The 19,450-nt window shown below is 41.1% G+C and overlaps 2 protein-coding genes across 2 annotated transcripts; one reads left to right on the top strand and one right to left on the bottom strand.

Moving 5' to 3' along the window:
- The first annotated feature begins 3,042 nt into the window (after positions 1-3,042).
- On the top strand, positions 3,043-4,149 carry sstr1a (somatostatin receptor 1a). The gene has a single exon (XM_060829061.1). The coding sequence runs from the start codon at positions 3,043-3,045 to the stop codon at positions 4,147-4,149; it is 1,107 nt and encodes a 368-aa protein (XP_060685044.1).
- A 2,035-nt stretch (positions 4,150-6,184) lies between these two features.
- On the bottom strand, positions 6,185-7,916 carry clec14a (C-type lectin domain containing 14A). The gene has a single exon (XM_060829059.1). The coding sequence runs from the start codon at positions 7,782-7,784 to the stop codon at positions 6,462-6,464; it is 1,323 nt and encodes a 440-aa protein (XP_060685042.1). The 5' UTR covers positions 7,785-7,916; the 3' UTR covers positions 6,185-6,461.
- Between the last annotated feature and the right edge of the window lie 11,534 nt (positions 7,917-19,450).

Here is a 19,450-nt window from a genome sequence, read left to right as displayed (position 1 = left end):
AGAGCATCCCACCCAGACTCTATCCGCGTAACTCTGCATTTCCCATGGCTAATCCAGCCAGCCTGCACACCTCTGGACACTATGAGCAATTAATGCCAGGCAAATCCACCTAACCTTTGGAATGTGGGAGAAAACCAGAACTTCCTGCCTGGCTATGCTGCCGAGCAGCAGCCCACACAAAGCATCACAGTAGGGTTGTTGCCTGTATCACCAACTCTCATCCAGTCTGTCCCCCAAATCTTCTTGCACATTATTCTCCCTTAACATTTGACCTCTGCTTTAAAAGATTAATTCTCCACCATTACCCCATCAGCCCAAATTTCTTATTAAGATATATTTTCACTCCTTTTCTCCTTCAATCTCCATATCAAGTGACTTTTTATCCTTAGTGATTTCAATCTGCATCACGGCTCACTTCTTCTCCTCCCTTAAGTTCTATATGAATCATTCTAACCACACTTTTTATGACCTCCTTACAACCTTCTGTTTTAAGCAGGTTGTTGACTCCTGTATCTCCTTCTTTAGCTTGGTGCCTGTTTTTGTATGATTATGCTCCTACAAAGCATGTTGGACATTTTCCTGCATTAAAGGCTACAAGAAAACAAATGTTGTAATTATGTAATTTGTCATGTTTACCAAGAGCTTACTGGTTGGCAGTTGCAGCTCTATCAAAAGAGTCTCAAAGTTAAAGGGAAGAAATTGTGGATATTTTATGAAAGGAAGTGATAAATTTCGGTAACTGTAGAAAAAAATACACATGGGAGATAATATTTCTACAATGAATACTCAGGGAAATGTCAAGATTTATTGTTTGAACAAAATCCTAAAAGTTTATTGATTGAAGTTTTCAAATGGGAGAGGGAGTAAGTATGCATTGGTACAAAAAAAATCAAAACCATCATATTAAGATTATGACAGTGCATATCAATTTCGTAAATACTTTAAATTTAAACTATAAGTTGAAAATGAAATAAGTAAAATAAAAACACCATTGATGCACTAATATAGCTTTAGTTATAAAAGACAAATGCTACTTATTGTTAATATTTAATCTAGAAATTACAGTTTGAGACCAAGATAGGGAAATGCACCTGACTTTCATGCTTGTATTTGTTTTCTTGGGCAGGTCTGTTTACTGAGTTAATAGTTCACCTGAGATAGTAGATCGACATATATCTGATAAATAAATTGTTTGATTACTGCTATCCACCATAGTAATATCTAGGTTTTAATCTTGGAATATATTTTATGTAAAAATTTCCAGTATCAAATAGTTGAAATTCATTGCAAAATTCCTTAAGTGCAGGTATACGTATTTTTGAATTATTGAAACCTTTTTATTGAAATAAACTAAGAATGGAAGTGAATAACAGTGCTAAATATTTTAATATTTTAGAGTTCTAGACATGTCCAAATGCATCTGTGAAATAAAAGTAATTCTGCTCATATAATCATGTACAGAAAATTAAAGTTATTAGTTAAATTGACAATAGATTGACAACTCAACCAGCTGGTCAGTGATGCAATAAATATGAAGAGAAGACAAACAATAGCAGTATTATCAGCTGACTTAAGCATTTGAACAGAAGGCTAAATTAGCTGAAATATAACTTGAATTAGTGTCATGCACTGTATTCAGAAAATTAAAACGGTATCAAACTCGTGCAAACACCGCCCATAAATGTTGCTATTTGTTCTGCAGAATGGAATTACACTGAGATCACTGGTCCTTCAGTAATTTGCAGAAGGAGGGTTACAAAGTCACATTGCAAATTTCCTCTTTCAAAAGCTCTGTTTACCTATCAAAGTAATCCTATAAAATTCAAATAGGACTACGCAGGGTAGATGTAAGAGGATGCGCCCCATGGCGGGGCACTGCAGAACCAGTGGTCACAGTTTAAGGATGTGGGGTAAATCATTTACGACTGAGATGAGGTAAAATGTCTTCAACTAGAGAGTGGTGAGCCTGTGGAATTCATTACCTCGGAAAATAGTAGCTTGCAAGATATTGTACAATTTCAACAGGAGTTGGATTATAGCACTGGGTGCTAAAGGGATCAAAGGATATGAAAGAAAAGTAGGAACTGGCTTTTTTTTCTTTTTAATAACACACCTACTGTGCGGTCCAGACAGCTCAGAGACAGTCCCCTGCTTAACACAAAATGGAGAGTAGGAACGGGTATTTAATGAGATGACCACCCACTCTCATAATGAATGGGCGGAGCAGGCTCCAAAAACCATATGGTCTTCTCCAGCTTCTATTTCGCTGTCTACCTTGAAAAAAAGCGCTGAGAAAATGTGGTGTTGACATTAATTAACAGAACTTGGCGTCTAAGAGTTGACGCATTGGTTTAACACATCGAGGAAGTAAAATAGAAAAGCAAAAACCAGTTAATTTAGCAATACCTGTGCACAAGACAATTTAAATATTATATCGATTTGCACGAATTGAAATAGCATCATTATAGTACGGTGAAGATGAATTATTAGAGCGTTGAAGTTTATCTTCTATAATTAAATGATGCTAGGATTCTGGAATCCTGCCATACTTGGATTAAACTTTCACACCAGCCCCACACACACACATTTGGAGGCAGAGTGCTGCATGTATTAAGTGACAAAGCGTACACGTGATTCCGAGTTTGCACCAATGCCTGAGGAAGTCGGAGAGATGTCCTTGGTGTGGAATCGTATGAGGAAAGCTGTTAGTGGAAGTGTGTTGTGCCCCTGCTCCTGCGCTCCGACAGTCAGGTCCCCCCGCTTTGTCCCCGCGGCGCCCAGCCCGAGCCGGCTCCCTGCCAGTCTCCAGCTCCCCGCTCCTGACGTTTGCCTCTTCATCGTTCTCGGGTTTTTAAAAAAAAAATCATTCCTCGGCAGCTTGTCTGTGAGGGAAGGCTGGTGGATGGCGCGGCTGCCGACTCCAAGGACTCAGAGGGGAGAGGGAAACCGAAGGGAGCTGCAGGAGGCGCGGCTGGGCTTGGCAGTGCGCTCCGGCGGAGCACCGACCCGACAAGGAGCAAGCTCACGCTAGCACCGGGCAAGATGTTTCCCAATGATTCTGCCAGGCATCTGGCCATTCTGGATACTGCCATGGATGCTGCCAATTTTACTTGGAATGGGACTTCAAGCGATAGCCAGTGCAGTGCCATCCTTATCTCCTTCATCTATTCAGTGGTCTGTTTTGTGGGACTCTGTGGGAACTCCTTGGTTATATATGTGATCCTCAGATATGCCAAAATGAAGACAGCCACGAATATATACATCTTGAACTTGGCCATCGCCGATGAGTTGCTTATGCTCAGCGTGCCCTTCCTGGTGACCTCGACCTTGCTCGGGCACTGGCCTTTTGGGTCTCTGCTCTGCCGCCTGGTCCTCAGCGTAGATGCCATCAATATGTTCACCAGCATCTACTGCCTGACTGTGCTCAGTATGGACAGGTACATTGCGGTGGTGCACCCTATCAAAGCTGCCAGTTACAGGAGACCCACCATAGCCAAGCTGGTCAACCTGGCCGTCTGGCTGCTCTCAATCATGGTCATCGTGCCCATCATTATCTTTGCGGGCACAGCCAGCAACTCGGATGGCTCGGTCTCCTGCAACATACAGATGCCGAAACCCACCAAGCGGTGGCTGGCCGGCTTCGTGGTCTACGCGTTTTTAATGGGCTTCCTCATCCCGGTGGTGGCGATCTGCCTGTGTTACATCCTCATCATTGTCAAGCTGAGAGTGGTGGCGCTAAAAGCAGGCTGGCAGCAGCGCAAAAGGTCCGAGAGGAAGATCACCTTGATGGTGATGATGGTGGTGACGGTGTTTGTGATGTGCTGGATGCCCTTTTACATTGTGCAGCTGGTCAATGTCTTTGTCGACCAGCAGGAGCCCACCGTCAGTCAGCTCGCCGTCATCCTGGGCTACGCCAACAGTTGCGCCAACCCCATCCTCTACGGCTTTCTCTCGGACAACTTCAAGAGATCCTTCCAGAGGATCCTGTGCCTGCGCTGGATGGACAGTGTTGCAGAGGAGCCCATAGATTACTATGCCACAGCTCTCAAGAGCAGGGCGTACAGTGTGGAAGACTTTCAACAGGACCCGTTGGAATCCAATAGCATGTACCGCAATGGTACCTGTACCTCTCGGACCACCACCCTGTGAGTCAGCACAAGGAAGGCAGTTGTACGGCAAATCAAAACAGTCCCCTTAACTCCGGGGAAACCACTCCCTGAGGCTAAAGTTGTTCAACAGCTTTCTGCTGCAGTTTGCTGAATTGTTCCCTTCTGTTGTTTGAAGCTGTGAAAGCCTGAGCACTGACATTTGCTGTTTAATCAAGGCCTCGATGTAAGCGCCGTTTCCCTTCCTATCCGTCAGCTATCACTGTTAGTATCTCAATTCAAACTCAAATATTGTCGCGCCGGAAAGCCGCTGGGATGCTCCTGGTAAAATGGCAAGTGGGATCCAAGGTTGTTTTGTGGACAAGGATTCCGCTTTCTCCAAAAGATGTCTCTCTGGGCCACTTCGTAACCGTTTGAAACCCCAATACTCCACCGCACCCCGTTCCCATTGAACTGCACAAGTTAGTGCAGTATCACCTTGGGGCTTGTGGCGAGTTTGAAAAGTGGCTGGCTGCTGAGGGCCAGTTTGTGATTTTAACTGCACAGGTACTGAAAGAAACAGCAGATTACCACTTCCGGATTATCCTTCGCTTCCGCTCAGAAATGAAGTATTATTATTACAGCAATTCTGGAATGTACCGTCTTTAAATAAAATGGATTTGTATTGCGTCTTTCGACAAGTCCAATTTGAGGGAAAATCGTTTTGATGTACGAGAATCTAAGCTGATTGTGAATGAATGATCACACCTTTTTAGAGGGTGGTTCTGTTCAGCTTTGTAATGGAATGATAAGTGACTTATAGAAGGTTATAGCTTCATTCAGTCCGTGCCCTGTAGGCGGCCTTTCTTTTCGAACTAGATACTCTTCATGCCTTTTAAAATCTAATTTTAAAGTTGTATTATTCACGGGGGAGAGAGGTGTATCTTTCAAACTTTTCGACATTAATCTGTACATTGCCAAACACCGGTAGTAAAACCGAAAGAACTGCCGAATCAGAAACAAAAACACAGCAAGTCTACTTGAACTAAGAACAAATCATGTTAACGTACAATCTGCAGAATTAAGAGGCTTTGCTATTGACAGTGATGATATAGATCTGCCTTACTGGACAGCGCTTAGGCAATCACAAAGAAACACGCGCATTTTAAAATATAAATTAACATTAACCAACGTGACAATCTGGTTTTATTGTTGGAACTCAGCCAAGTGGATGGCCCATTCTCAGCTCTTTTAGACTTTCTGATTGGCAGGAGCTGCCATTTTGAACACTCAATCTTTAACAGCCACATTTGATGTTTAAAAGGCCCAGTGAAATCGTTCGGACAGTTTACCGGTTAACATATTACAGGAAGCCGAGTATTCAATATCATCTCAGTTCACCTTTCCAGCACTGGGTATACTACTGACTCAAATCAAAGCTCAAAAGTCCACAGATTCCATAGCTTTTCTTTGTTGAGAAATGAACGAATGGGGTCAGTGTATTTACTCACAGGAGAAGTGAAATTACGCGGTATGAAAAGATGAGTTGAAAGAATACATGCTTGGTTTACAAGTGGCTACAATATATTGGGATGTTGTCTATTGACATTTATCTACTCAGCTCTTTTGTTCAGTGCGACACTTCAAATAGGGGGGTGACCATGTCCGTTATATTATTTGAACCGAGTATTATTTAACTTTTTAACATATTAGAGATCAAGTCTGTGTTAAACATTGTTCGTATTTTAAGAGTAAAATATTTTAATCAAAGCCACAATTGATTTCAGCTGTATTCTTTTGTAAACAGCGGCAGCGTTTTAATGGCATCCGTCCAAACTGACGTTTCCTGGAAACGACATTTACTCATCTGATCAATGTCAATATAAGCCCAGTCTCGATAGTTGCAACAATACTAACTGCACGTTCTGGTGAATGACTTTGGTTATTAGCATATTTGCATGGTCAACAACTCTATGATCATGTGTCTTTTATTTCTAAGTCATTGCAATCTTTTTTCTTGCACAAATTACTTAGATTTTTTTTCTATCGCATCATTTACTTAAAGTTGCTAAGTAACTCACAGCAACAACTTGGCAAAAGTCAGTTTAACTTGATATTCTTTATTGTACAGTCAATGGTATACAAGGGCATCACCTATCTCTTGGGGACATTATTCGTGTTTCCTGTTCAGTAAAGTATACACACCAGCCTTCTAAACAACCATTATAAAAATCCACGCTTCCTTCACGTTAAACCAGATAAATTATGCATTACCCCAGTTATAGGATAGTTATATTCGCCTCCTGTAAGTTAACACATACGTTGGTGCAAGATTGCAATTGTAGAGTGAGCGCCTCCTCGTGGCTCCTCAGTGTGCTAGCGACTTATTTCACCGTTTTCCTTGGGAACATTAACTTCATTTTCACTCGCTGACGTGGTTTCAACATAATGGTTTTCGTTTGTAACATTCACAGTTTCCACCGAGTCTTTGGCGTTCACCTGAGGAACCGAGTCTGTGCTTTTCAGCGCCAGGCCATCCTCGCTGGCTGCTGCTTTGTGGGTGCCTCCTCTTCTCCGTTCCCGAATAATTATTCCCACAATCATGACCAGCAGCACCAGAACCAGGACGCCGATGATGACCTGATATATTAGAAAGGGTGCGTTTGAATGCGCTTCCTGCTTTCCTTGTTCTGCATCCGTGAAAGATGGGGGAAATGTAACTGTTAAACTTTCAGCAGCTTGAGAGAATGGTCTTGTTGGAGATTTAGTGGCTAATGTCGATGCAGGGAAAGCTGAGCTATTGGCAGCTACACTTTCTGTGCCTATGAACCCGTTTCTAGACGATTCATTGAAGCCAGTTTCCATATTTCCCTTTGGAACGCATTTTCCTTGCAGAGGGTCCATGGAAAAATCCTTGTTACAGTAACAGAAGTAGTCTCCGGCGATCTGAAAACAGCGATTTTGACACGAGCTTCCAGTTGTCTCATTCCAGCAGCTGTTGCACATGGATGCCTGGCTCCTGGAAGATGACCATTTGATTTCCCCGTTCTCGCGGTCACATTTCAAAAGGACAGACTTGCCGTTGGGGCAGCTGATGATAGCCACTGAACCTGCGGGTACAGCGGGCCAGAGCTCACTCCCACTCTGCTGGGGGTTTTGATACACCACCTCTCCAAATTCAAAATTGAGATGCTCGCACATTTGGTACTTGCAGATGAAACCATCGTTTTCTTTGTCGCACGCGGAAGTTTTCCATTGAAGTTGGTTTGGGAGATTCGCCTGAAGTTGCACACATCTCTCGTGTGTGCAGGTACGCTGAGGTTCCCTAATCCAGGGGCTGTAAGTGGAATGGTCATTCCCATTAACCCAGTAGAATCCACGGAGCGGTTTGTCACGATAGTAACACTGTTTCACCTTCCTGTGGAGTCCTATCCACAGGTGATACCGTTGTGCTTTGGCTGGCACGTTATTTTCCAATAGCCGCCGAATGTTCTTGGCTTCACCTGGACTTTCCATGGTGCTCAGGATTCCCCTCTTGTCCTCGCATAGTTTCTTTGCGTGTGGAAAGGAACGTCTATCCAAATGCAAACTGTAACACATTCCAGCATTGCAAAAGTTTGGTGGTGTTACCTGGGACCGAACCCCTGCATTTTGTAAATAGTTCTGTAACCAAAGTGCAATGAACACTGAACGAAGCATGTTAAGAGTCCCCCAACAAGGGTATTTGCGTTAGTGTAGCTTTCTCAGACTGGGAGGCACTCAAGTTGGTTAGCTTTGTCTCCACTTGACTCCTGCTTCCCGACTGTAAGGGATCAAACTCAAACACGCCCCAGCTCTAAGGGAAGTCTGAGAATTATATTTATGACTTGTGCATCCTGTGCCCCGTCGACAGGAAGTTGGAATTCAGCACTTTAAAGAGACCCTCTCCAGGAAAAAGTGCTTACAAATATGAGGGTTTGACAAACATTGCGTGTTTCGAACACGCCTGCAATAGGATTGTTGCTTTACAATGGAAAGGAGCCAAAGGCTCTGAGCAGCTTAACCGGTATTGGAGAGGACCAGGTTTATGGTGTAGCGTTGATAACGAGAGGACGATTCAATAGCCTTGAGTTGTAAATAGGAATCGGAGCCCTGTAACAACACAATTTTGAGTAAAAAAAAAGTCAGTCATATTACATCTGTTTCAAGATAACTATTAATCGGTAACAAAGGAATAACAATATAACTAGAGGTGTTTTAAGAAGGAATATAAACATGGTACAAAAGTCTTGGATAAACAATTAGGTGGAAATAGGTACTGCTTTGTACACAAGGTTTTGTTGCAAGTTTGATACCTCAGGTCAGTAACAACCACGTCTCTGTCTTCAGCATAAATACCTTTTCCGAGCTACAATCACTTCTGGAGAAGTGTCACTGGACCCTAAAGTTAGCTCTGCTTTCCCTCCACAGATGCTGCCAGACCTGATTTTCTCCAGCAATTTCTGTTTGTGTTTCAAGAAATAGCATTACTTCCTTTGAACAACAAACATTACAGGCAGCTAAGGACAAAAGACAAGCTAGATAATACATGCAGTCCCTCCTAAATCATACACTTCAGACAGACCTGCAATCAGGCGCCTCAATCACACTAGAGCATACATCCGATGGCTGGCTCAGATGATCACAAGGAACAGCCATCATCTAAAACAAAGAGAAATCAAGAATGATTCCAGTGGGAGTTGTCAGCTGTAGATGGAGACATTGCTGGAAATTTGCCCTATGACATTCTGGCAATGTGATGCCTGCCAATATTTTTGCATTTACATGTCATCACAAGCATATTACTAATGGACCCCACAGCCGCTTCTGATAATGTGGCATGTTGGCCTGCTCCTAAAGATGTTCAGAATGTTTCAAACTTGAGTCATGAATATGGCAAAAACTCCGTTTCAATGGATGTTTCAGAGTCAACATTGGGTAAAGGAGAAGTACATGGAGAAGGCTATGAACAAATGGAAAGGAATAAGTTGATTAGGGATAGTCAACACAGTTTTGTGAAGGGTAGGTTGTGCCTTACAAACCTAAGAGTCCTTTGAGAAGGTGACCAAACAGGTGGGTGAGGATAAAATGGTTGATGTGGTGCATATGGATGTCAGTAAGGTGTTTGATAAGGTTCCACATGGCAGACTATTGCACAAAATACAGACACATGGGATTGAGGGTGATGTAGCAGTTTGGATCAGAAATTGGCTAGCTGAAAGAAGATGGAGGGTGGTGATTGATGGGAAATGCTCATTCTGGAGTTCAGTTACTAGTGGTTTACTGCAAGAATCTGTTTGGGGCCACTGCTGTTTGTCATTTTTATAAAAGACCTGGATGAGTGCATAGAGAGATGGTAAATGGAGTTTAATGTGTAAAAGTGTGAGGTGATTCACTTTGGAAGAAGCAACAGGAATAAAGAGTACTGGGCTAAATGGTAAGATTCTTGGTAGTGTAGATGAGCAGAGAGATCTTGGTGTCCGTGTCCATAGATCCCCTGAAAGCTGCCACCCAGTTTGATAGGGTTGTTAAGAATGCATGTGGTGCATTGGCTTTTGTTAGTAGAGGGATTGAATTTTGGAGCCATGATGTCATGCTGCAGCTGTACAGAACTCTGGTGCAGCTGCACTTGGAGTATTGCGGACAGTTCTGGTCACCAAATTATAGGAGGGAGGTGGAAGCTTCGGAAAGGGTTCAGAGAAGATTTACTGGGATGTTTCCTGGTATGTAGGGAAGTCTTATGAGGAAAGGCTGATGGACTTGAGGCTGTTTTCATTAGCTTCTCAAGAAAGTTGAGAAGTTACATAGTTGAGACTTACAAAATAATCAGAGAGTTAGATAGGGTGGACAGTGACAGCGTTTTTTCTTGGATGGTGATAGCTAGCACGAGGTGACATAGCTTTATATTGGGAGGGTGATACATATGGACAAATGTCAGAGGTAGTTTCTTTACTCAGAGAGTAGTAGGGGCGTGGAATGCCTTGCCTGCAACTGTAGTAGACTCGCCAACATTTAGGGCATTTAAATAGTCATTGGATAAACATATGGATGAAAATTGAATAGTTTAGGTTGGATCAGCTTCAGATTGATGCACTGACCTGTGAAACCATCGAGGGCCAAAGGACCTGTACTGCACTATAATGTTCCATGGCAAGAAAATAGATTACCATGAAGCTAGGTGCGAACACCAATTCAACTATATTACAATTGACCTGCCAACAAACTCTTCCTGTCCATTTACCTTTGCTCATGATACATGCCATCCAAAGTTTATCCTTCTGCATTGTCATTCTTAAACAAAAGTTGACAACTGGTGCAAAAAAATGGTCCCTCCAAAACTATATGCACTGTACTTCACTTGCACTGTTCTTCACCTGCACAAAGCCAGTGCCAAAAAAAAGTTTGCTTTACATAGGTAAGAGAAACTAAAGATTGATCTCAATTCAATATACTCTGGAATGAATTTGAGATACTCATTCTAAAGAAAACAGCAAAGGTCAAAGGCAGAAACAACCTATTAGCCAACATTACCTGATCTATATGGGCTGCTGCTGTCACAACACTCCAAATCTCAGCACTTGCTCTAATATTCTCCACAGCAGAATATTGTCCACTAGTTTGGCACAGCTCAGCACAGATTGTGGACATTGATTGAATACAACAATGTCCATTATAATTGGAAGCCTCCACTGAACACCTCTTCCAATCATTCTGTCTTCCCAAATACCACATCCACACATCTACCAATTAATACAAATCTGCTAGTTGGCATAACTATCTATGCTACACTTTCTACTCCACAATGATCTGTTCAAACCATCTAATGCTTGTCTTTCATCCCAGATCCCCATATGGAGCAATTTCCTACAGACATCTTATGGATCATGGAACATGGAATCATAAGTAAGTTCCTTGTGACAAACCCCACCTATCTTATGGTTGGTGTTAAAGTATCACAATGAGAGTGATCCTTGCTAAACAGATTCTGGACAAACCAAGGCCCCTGTGCAACCAAACCCATTGCTAGTGCCTGAATACAAACTGTGAAAGCAATTTTGGAAAGACTCTAACATGCTGCATGTAATTGATTTACAAGGATGTTTCGAGGTTTGGAGGATCTGCGCTGTTCAGGGAGAGGCTGAGCAGGCTGGGGCTTTTTTCCCTGGAGCGTCAGAGACAGAGGGATGACCTTATAGAGGTTTACAAAATTGTGAGGGACGTGGATAGGATAAATAGACAAAGTCTCTTCCCTGGGGTCAGGAAGTCCAGAACTAGAGGGCATAGGTTTAGGCTGAGTGGGGAAAGATATAAGAAAGACCTAAGGGTCAACCTTTTCACACAGAGGGTGGTACATTTATGGAATGAGCTGCCAGAGGAAGTGGTGGAGGCTGATATAATAGCAACATTTAAGAGGCATTTGGATGGGTATATGATAAGGTTTTGGAGGGATATGGGCCAGGTGCTGGCGGGTGGGACTAGATTGGGTTGGGATATCTGGTTGGCATGGACGGGTTGGACTGAAGGGTGTGTTTCCATGCTGTACATCTCTATACTATGACTAAATGAGACATAGTTCTTGTATAGATTGAGTGGCCGTCTAAGCACCTTAAATTCAGAAAATTGATTTTGAAGATTTGGATTCACTAAAAATGAATATCTTAATGATTCCACAGAGGCTATAGTAAGTACATTAGTTCATAGTTCCGTTCCAATTGTTATTAACCATGAAGTTCAAAGATCCAGCCAGTTATTCATTGGCAGGAAGTCAAAGAAAACTGGAGGTGGGAAAGAGATGTGGAGAATTTTGATCCTACAAGTAACTATTAGTTACTTATTGAAATTGCTTCAAATCCAAGTAGTAACAAAGGAGCATAGGAAACATAAACTTAGAACAGGAGTAAGTTAATGAGCCCAAATGACTATTGCAGCATTCAGTGAAATTGGGCTTATGCCCGAAACGTCAATTCTCCTGTTTCTTGGATGCTGCCTGACCTGCTGCGCTTTTCCAGCAACACATTTTTCAGCTCTGATCTCCAGCATCTGCAGTCCTCACTTTCTCCTGCAATTTAACTCATCACATTAACTCTAATATATTTGTCCCACATTTTTAAATGCATTTGTTTAATGAAAACTTATCAATTCTAAATTAAGAAATAAGAATTGACTTCATATGAATTGTCATTAGAAGGAGAGAATTCCAATTCTATAGAGCTTTTCCTCATGTCACTTCTGCAAGGCTGGTTCAAATCTTTCGTCTTAGCTTCCTCAACCAGCAGCAATTGGTCACCTATAACTACCTTATCAGTTTCCATCATACCTTGAAAACTTCAATTAAGTCACCACTAAACATTTTAAATTAACTTTTATTTCTGAAAATCACTGCTTCCAGCTTTTCACAATTTAGACAGTAGTCTATTCGATCCTTTTTGGGTTAAAAAAAGTGGATGATCTCACATTTCCTTACACTGAAATCAATTTGGCTCAAATTGGCCAATTCACTTCATCATTTAATATCTCTTTGTAATTTTATTCTTCCATCTACACTTACTATAATACTGCCTATTTTTATGTAATTTGACAAACTAGGATATGTAATTTTCTATCTCACCATTAGTCACTCATAAATACAATGAAAAGGTGAAGACCTAACATGGATCTTGCAGGACACCCCAAGTCCCATTTTGCCAATTATAGCAGCTATTCTAAGGAGGAGTGTGTTGATTTGCAATGGGCTGTGCCTGTGTCTGTTTCTGTGTCCTGTGTCTGAGCCATGAGCTTTGAGGTCGATTCCAGAATTTGATGGCCATGAAAGGTGCATCATTAATATGACCAAATAGGTTGACTGTCGATCTGCAAATCCTTCCCATATGTCCGATGGTGGGAGAGTATCCTGGTCAGCCATCCTGCAAAAAGCAATGGCAGTTCTACATACTCTGCTGAGTATAACCATGGACCTTCGCATATGAAATAGAGGTCTAAGGTTGTCAATGCATTCTTAGGACATGGGACATGAAGACAGAGTGAGATAGAAAAAGATATGTATTGTACTCTATCTCTGATGGCTTAACCAATTTCCTCATTGGATCAATAATTAGTTACAACGCAAAAAACTTCAGTTAGCCATCTCTTTGAAAGATCATGTAGTGACACAGACAGAGGTTTACAGCACAGAAAAAGGCCTTTTGGATTTGCATTGGTCAAAAACAACCACTTAATTATTCTAATGTTATTTTCTGGCCCTTTGTATTACAAGTGCACCTTTAAATGCTTCCTAAACGTTTGGTGGTGTCTGCCTTTATAATCTTAATAGATAGGAGTTTCAGATTCCCACCTCCTTGATGAAAATATCCCTGTCAACTCTGTCACTGGTCTCTCCACCAAGGGGAAAGGTATCTTCCAGTATCCCCTGTGTTATGAACCAGGCCAGACCCCCTCAAATCATTTCAGGAAAATGGCCTAAGGCCCTAACTTTGCGAGTTGTTTAAAAGAGGTGTAATGTGGATATTCCCAGAGGGATGCAGTTGGTGAAGCCACTTAGTTTTAAACAAACAGAATTTATTTACAAGATTACAAAATGAAATACAAACAACAGAGAAGAGAGTACAGAATAGCTTTAACCATTTGAACTTCCAAGGAATTATACCAACTTAATGATGCTGTTCCAAATACTTACAAAAATCCCCCTAAACATCCTTGGTACAAAAGGTAAAATCAAACACAGAGTTTTACAGGGGAGAAGTCGGAGAGACAGTACAAGCATAGACTTGCCTCTTTGGGTCCAACAGCTTCAAAACTGTCTGAACTCCTTTCAGTGAATAGCCAGACACTAAAACCAAATCAAACCAGGGAAAAACTGAGCAGGAGAACTGGTCATTCCCCTTTCATTATACTTTTTTAAGGAAAACTTGAAAGCCTTATGCTCAAGGCAGTATCTGTTAGTTATAATCATATTGGCCCTAAAATCCATTGAAACAGAAACTTTTTAGAACCTATGTTTTTTTATAACCTCTCTTTAAAAAATACCAAGGAAAACACAATCTTATTAAAAGGAGCAGCAGCATCACACCTGCCTCCACTCTCAAAAACAAAAATGAACCATCAATACCCAAAGATGGCTTTAACCTAAATTGTTAGTATTCTACAACAGACTTATATTACATTGACAATAATCATCCAAACATGTAGTACTACAATTTGTTTCAGTCCATTTTACTCCTACTACCAAACGCCTCTGTTCCTCATTCAAGTCTCAACAATGAATTGGCACTCATGTTTTCTCGACCTGCCACGTGCACAATTTTCAAATTGAATGGCTGAAACAAGTAGCTCCATCTAAACAGACGGGCATTTTTGTCCTTAAATTTTTCCACAAACCTCAATGGGTAATGATCAGTGTCTATGATTGTCCCAGGCATGTTACTCGAAATGTTGTAACGCCAACACCAAGCTCAAAGCTACCTTCTCAACTGTCGAATATTTCTGCTGATGAATGTTCAATTTCCTGGAGAAAAACCCAATAGGTCTTTCTAACTTCTCGCTGTCTTCCTGCAAGACCACAACACTGACACCCAGATCACTCGCACCGATAGCCACTCTGAATGGCCTTGCATAAAAAGGTACAGTTAATACTGGGGCAGTGGTTAACATAGCTTTCAGGCTGTCAAATGCCTTCTGACAGTCTGCTGTCCACTGAAACTTCTTGCTTTTCTTTAGCAATTCAGTGTGTGGATAGCCATACTACTAAAATATGGTACGAATTTTTGACAAAATCCACTCAATGTCAGGAATCGTAGTGCTGCTCTTTTTGTTGATGGTTTGGGAAACTCCCCAGTTATCTTTGTTTTTGCATTCCATGGGGCCATTTGTCCATGTCCAACGACGTGGCCCAGGAAGGTGATTTGGGCTTTGGCAAATTCACTTTTAGCCAGCTTTATCACCAAGCCTGCCTTCCAAAGTTGATCAAACAAGTCTGATAAATGTTGCAAATGTTCCTTTCACGTGTGACTGAAAATAATCTATATATATGACACAATTGGGTGATCCAGCAATGACCTTATTGGTTAGTCTCTAAAATGTTGCTGCCACATTTTTCATATCAAATGACATAACATTAAATTGATACAGTCAATTCAGTGTTACAAAAGCCGAAATTGTCTTCACTATTTCTGTCAGAAGGTACCTTCGCTCTTTCTGAGCAAGTCCAACTTAGAAATGTAAGTTGCTCATCTGACCTATTCAACACAGTTTTTCAAACATAGAATCAGATATGAATCAGTCTTTATAATTGCATTGACTTTGCGATCATCCATACATAATCATTGGGTACCATCTGGTTTTGGCACCATTACCATAGGTGAGCTCCAGTCATTGTAACTCATTTCGATTATGTCATCTTGGAGCATGTATTCAATCTCCTTTTGAATCTGTGCCAACTTTAGAGGTTAGGCCTATAAGGATGCTACTTAATCGGAACAGCATTCCCTATATCTACATCATGCGTAATTAGATTACTACTTCCCAGTTTATTAGATTACCACTTCCCACGTGATAGTAATAACTCTTTCAGGTCATTTCAATTTTCCTCTGGAAGGTAACTCAATAATTTATTCCAATTTTTGAAAACTTCCTCATTGTCCAATTTAATTTGAGGAACATCCAGTTCAGAATCCACTGAACCTGGCTCTTCCTTCTGCATTGTAAACATTAACACCTTCTCCTCTTGATTTCCTTCCCTGCCAAAATACCTTTTGAGTGTATTCACTTAACACACTCTGAAATTTCTTTCTGTCTGGAATCCTTATCAAATAGTTCACCTCACTCAATTTCCTTTCGACCTGATAAGGTCCATTATACCTTAGCTTTAAAAGGATTACCATTCACGGAAGTAACACTAAAATCAAATCCCGATAGCAAAATTGTGAGTTTTTGATTTCTTGTCTGCTTAGTGTTTCATTGTATGCTGTGATACTTTTAAATGCTGAAAATGCGTTGCTGGTCAAAGCACAGCAGGCCAGGCAGCATCTCAGGAATAGAGAATTCGACGTTTTGAGCATAAGCCCTTCATCTCTGAATTCTGACTTACTAATTTCTCAATCAATTTTAGCATTCCTCTCACTTCATGCCCAAAAACTAATTCAAATGGATTAAATTTGGTCGATGCATTTGGTGTATCTCAGATCGCAAAAAGCACAAATGAAATTCCCTCATCACAATCATCTGGATAGTCCTGACTATAAGCCCTGAACATGGTCTTTAATGTCCAATGCCACCTTTCCAGGGCTCCCAGCAATTCTGGATAGTACACAGTAGATTTGAATTGTTTTATTCCTAAACTATCCAAAACTTCCTTGAATAATTTTGATGTGAAGTTTGACCCTTGATCTGAATATATGTCTGAGGGTAGTCTGTATTAAGTGAAAAACTAAGTGAATAATTCCTTGACAATCCTTTTAGCTAAGATATTGTGTAATGGAATGGCCTCTGTGAATCTAATGGACACATCCATTACTGTTAACAAATACTGATTCCCACTTTTTGTTTTAGGTAGGAGTCCTATGCAATCAATTAAGCTCTTGTAAAAAGTTCCTCAATTGCAGGAACAGGTATTAAAGGTACAGGTTTTATTACTGCCTGTGGTTTTCCAATTACCTGATATGTCCGACATGTCTGGCAAAATCCAACTACAGTCTAGGTTAGAGTGGTGCTGGAAAAGCACAGCAGGTCAGGCAGCATCCTTGTGCAGTCCAGGCCAGTAAAAATGTTTTTATATTTTAGCTTCAGTTTTCCTCATTCCTCAATCACCCTCTAGAGATAGCACATGTGTCACTTGCAATACTTCCTTTCTATAACCCGCTAGAGATACGACTTGATGAACGTTTGCCCACTTCTCATCTGTCTGAATATGTGATGGTCTCCACTTCCACATTAGGACATCATTTTTAAGATAATAACATTCAGGGATACATTCAGATCGTTTTTTTGTGTCTGCCTTTTGATACAATCACCCTAAATTTTCATCATTCTGCTATAACTCAGTTAATTTATCTGAGCTAAAGATGTTTGCTCCTAATTTTTCTCAACAACTTGATCAAACAGAATCTGCTAATTCCACTTCAATTTTCATATCTGTGCTCTTTGAAATCTCCTGTTTCAACTGGTGACTTTGGGACCTTGTTACCACACAGTCAAAATCCGGGGTAAATGTCCTGCAATTGTCTGACTGGCTTTTCAACCTCAGTAAGCAGCACTCCTATCTGTGAACCAACTATATCATTCGCAAGGACAAATTGTAATCCTGGAGCTGAGAGTTTGTCCAGTTGTCCTATCATGACTTCTTCACTCTTCACTAGACACTATAACTTCACTTTACATAATTGAATGCTTCTTGTCTCACTGTGAATGCCTATTACCAGCACTTTTTCTGCAAAAGTCGTTCAGAAGTACATATCTCCTCATCTTTCAACATCATAAATTAAGAGACACAAGATCCTCTCAATATTGAAACCTCTTTACCTGCTGCTCCTGGCCTATGAGAGTAAACCATACTTTCGCAGAAAAATGGTTTAAGGAGATCTGGCACTTCCTCCTTAACCAACTTGCTGGTTCAGCTTTCTAGCCTCCACTGTGTTTTCCATTACCACTCCAACAAAATTCACTGGCTTATCCTGTTTTCCTTCATCTGGCTTCCCAGTGCTTTTCCTAACCCACTGACATTGTGAGTTCATGTGGCCTACTTTATTGCAGTGAAAACACTGGAGCTTTTTTAACTTCTCTTCCCCTTTCAAGGGTTTCCTTTTTACCCTGTGGTAAGTTATGATCTTCATCAACATCTACCTTTCCCTTTTCACATGAGGATTTTGGACCAACAAAACCCACATGGTCACTAGTCACCACATCTATTTAGCCACCTTTTCAAATGAGATGAAAAAGGCTTCGCCATCCTTCTCATCAAATTTAGGCAATATTTGAATGTATTTCAACAGATCCCCACCAGGCCTTGCACTACCTTGGGTTTGCTCATCCTCGCTCGGGTTACTTTCAGCTTTCATCTCCATCCTTTTGAGCTGACTGTCCCGTCGAAGTGCCAATTTCTGAAGTTCAAACACCCTCTTCTTCCTTTTCTCTCTCTTTCTTTTTGTTCCACTAAAGCAATTCTCTTTTTCTCTTTCCATTGCTTTTAATCACAATTCAGACGACTGTTACATTTCTGTTGCCCTTCTCTTCTCTTTTGCCTGTAACTCAAGCTGCTTTACTTTCAATTGAATTTTAGCTGTCTCTAAAGAGTCTGATGACATTTCTAACAAATTTAAATGCTCCTTTCATCACAGAAGGAGACAGCTTCAGCTGAATTTCAGCAGCTTGGCCTTAATCACCTTTTGTAAAAACCCCCAAAGTCACTTCGTCCACCCCAAGAAAACTTGGTGACTGAAAGAACCATTGCTATCCCAAGCACTGTTTAAACTAACCAAATTCAACTCCCAGCCTTTTGCCTGAGGCAGTAACTGTTAGCTATAATCAAACAGGCCCTAAAATCCATTGAAACCCAATCTTTTCAGAAACTGTTTTTTACAACCTCTCCGAAAAAAATACCAAGAACACCATAACCTTCTTAAAGGAGCAGCATCATCACACCTGCCCACCCTCTCAATTTTATACATCTTAATCCTGTGCCCCTCAGTCTTCTCTGATCCAAGGAAAACAATTCCACTCAATCCAATCTCTCTTCATAACTAAGGCTCTCCAGCCCAAGCAAATCCTGCTAAATCTCCTCTGCACCCTCTCCAGTGCAATCACATCCCTCCTATAATGTTCATTCCAGAGCTGCACACAATATTCTTCTAGCTGTGACCTAACTAATATTGTATACAGTTCCAGCATTACCGCCTTGCTCTTAAACTCTATGCCTTGGCTAATAAAAGCAAATATCCCAATAGTCTCCAAAACACTTTATCCACATGTCCTGCTAACTTAAGGGACTAGTCACATTTATACCAAGGTTCCTCTGATCCTCAATGCTTCTCAGGGTCCTATTATTCATCATGTATTCCCTTGACTTGTTTGTCCTGTGCTCGTGCATCACCTCAGACTCCTTTGGATTGAATTCTATCAGTCTATCTGACCAGCCCATCTATATATTCCAATAAACTAAGGTTATCCTCCTCACTATTTACCATCCAACCAATTTTCATATTATCTATGAACTTGCTGATCAACCCCCACAGATGCAAGTCTAAATTGCGTACACCATAAATAGCAAAGGCTCCAACACTGATCCCTACAGGACCCTCCTGGACACAGACATCCTGTCACAAAAACACTCTGACCATCATGTCTGCTTCCTGCAATGC

This window comes from Hemiscyllium ocellatum, chromosome 8 (assembly GCF_020745735.1).
Source record: "Hemiscyllium ocellatum isolate sHemOce1 chromosome 8, sHemOce1.pat.X.cur, whole genome shotgun sequence".
Classification (NCBI taxonomy): domain Eukaryota; kingdom Metazoa; phylum Chordata; class Chondrichthyes; order Orectolobiformes; family Hemiscylliidae; genus Hemiscyllium; species Hemiscyllium ocellatum.
Note: the sequence above shows the minus strand (reverse complement) of the source record. Positions and strands in the feature narration are given on the sequence as shown.

What these genes read in the sequence shown, in the direction of transcription:
- sstr1a (XM_060829061.1), top strand. Translation starts at nt 3,043, where the DNA reads ATGTTTCCCAATGATTCTGCCAGGCATCTGGCCATTCTGGATACTGCC.
- clec14a (XM_060829059.1), bottom strand. Translation starts at nt 7,784, where the DNA reads ATGCTTCGTTCAGTGTTCATTGCACTTTGGTTACAGAACTATTTACAA.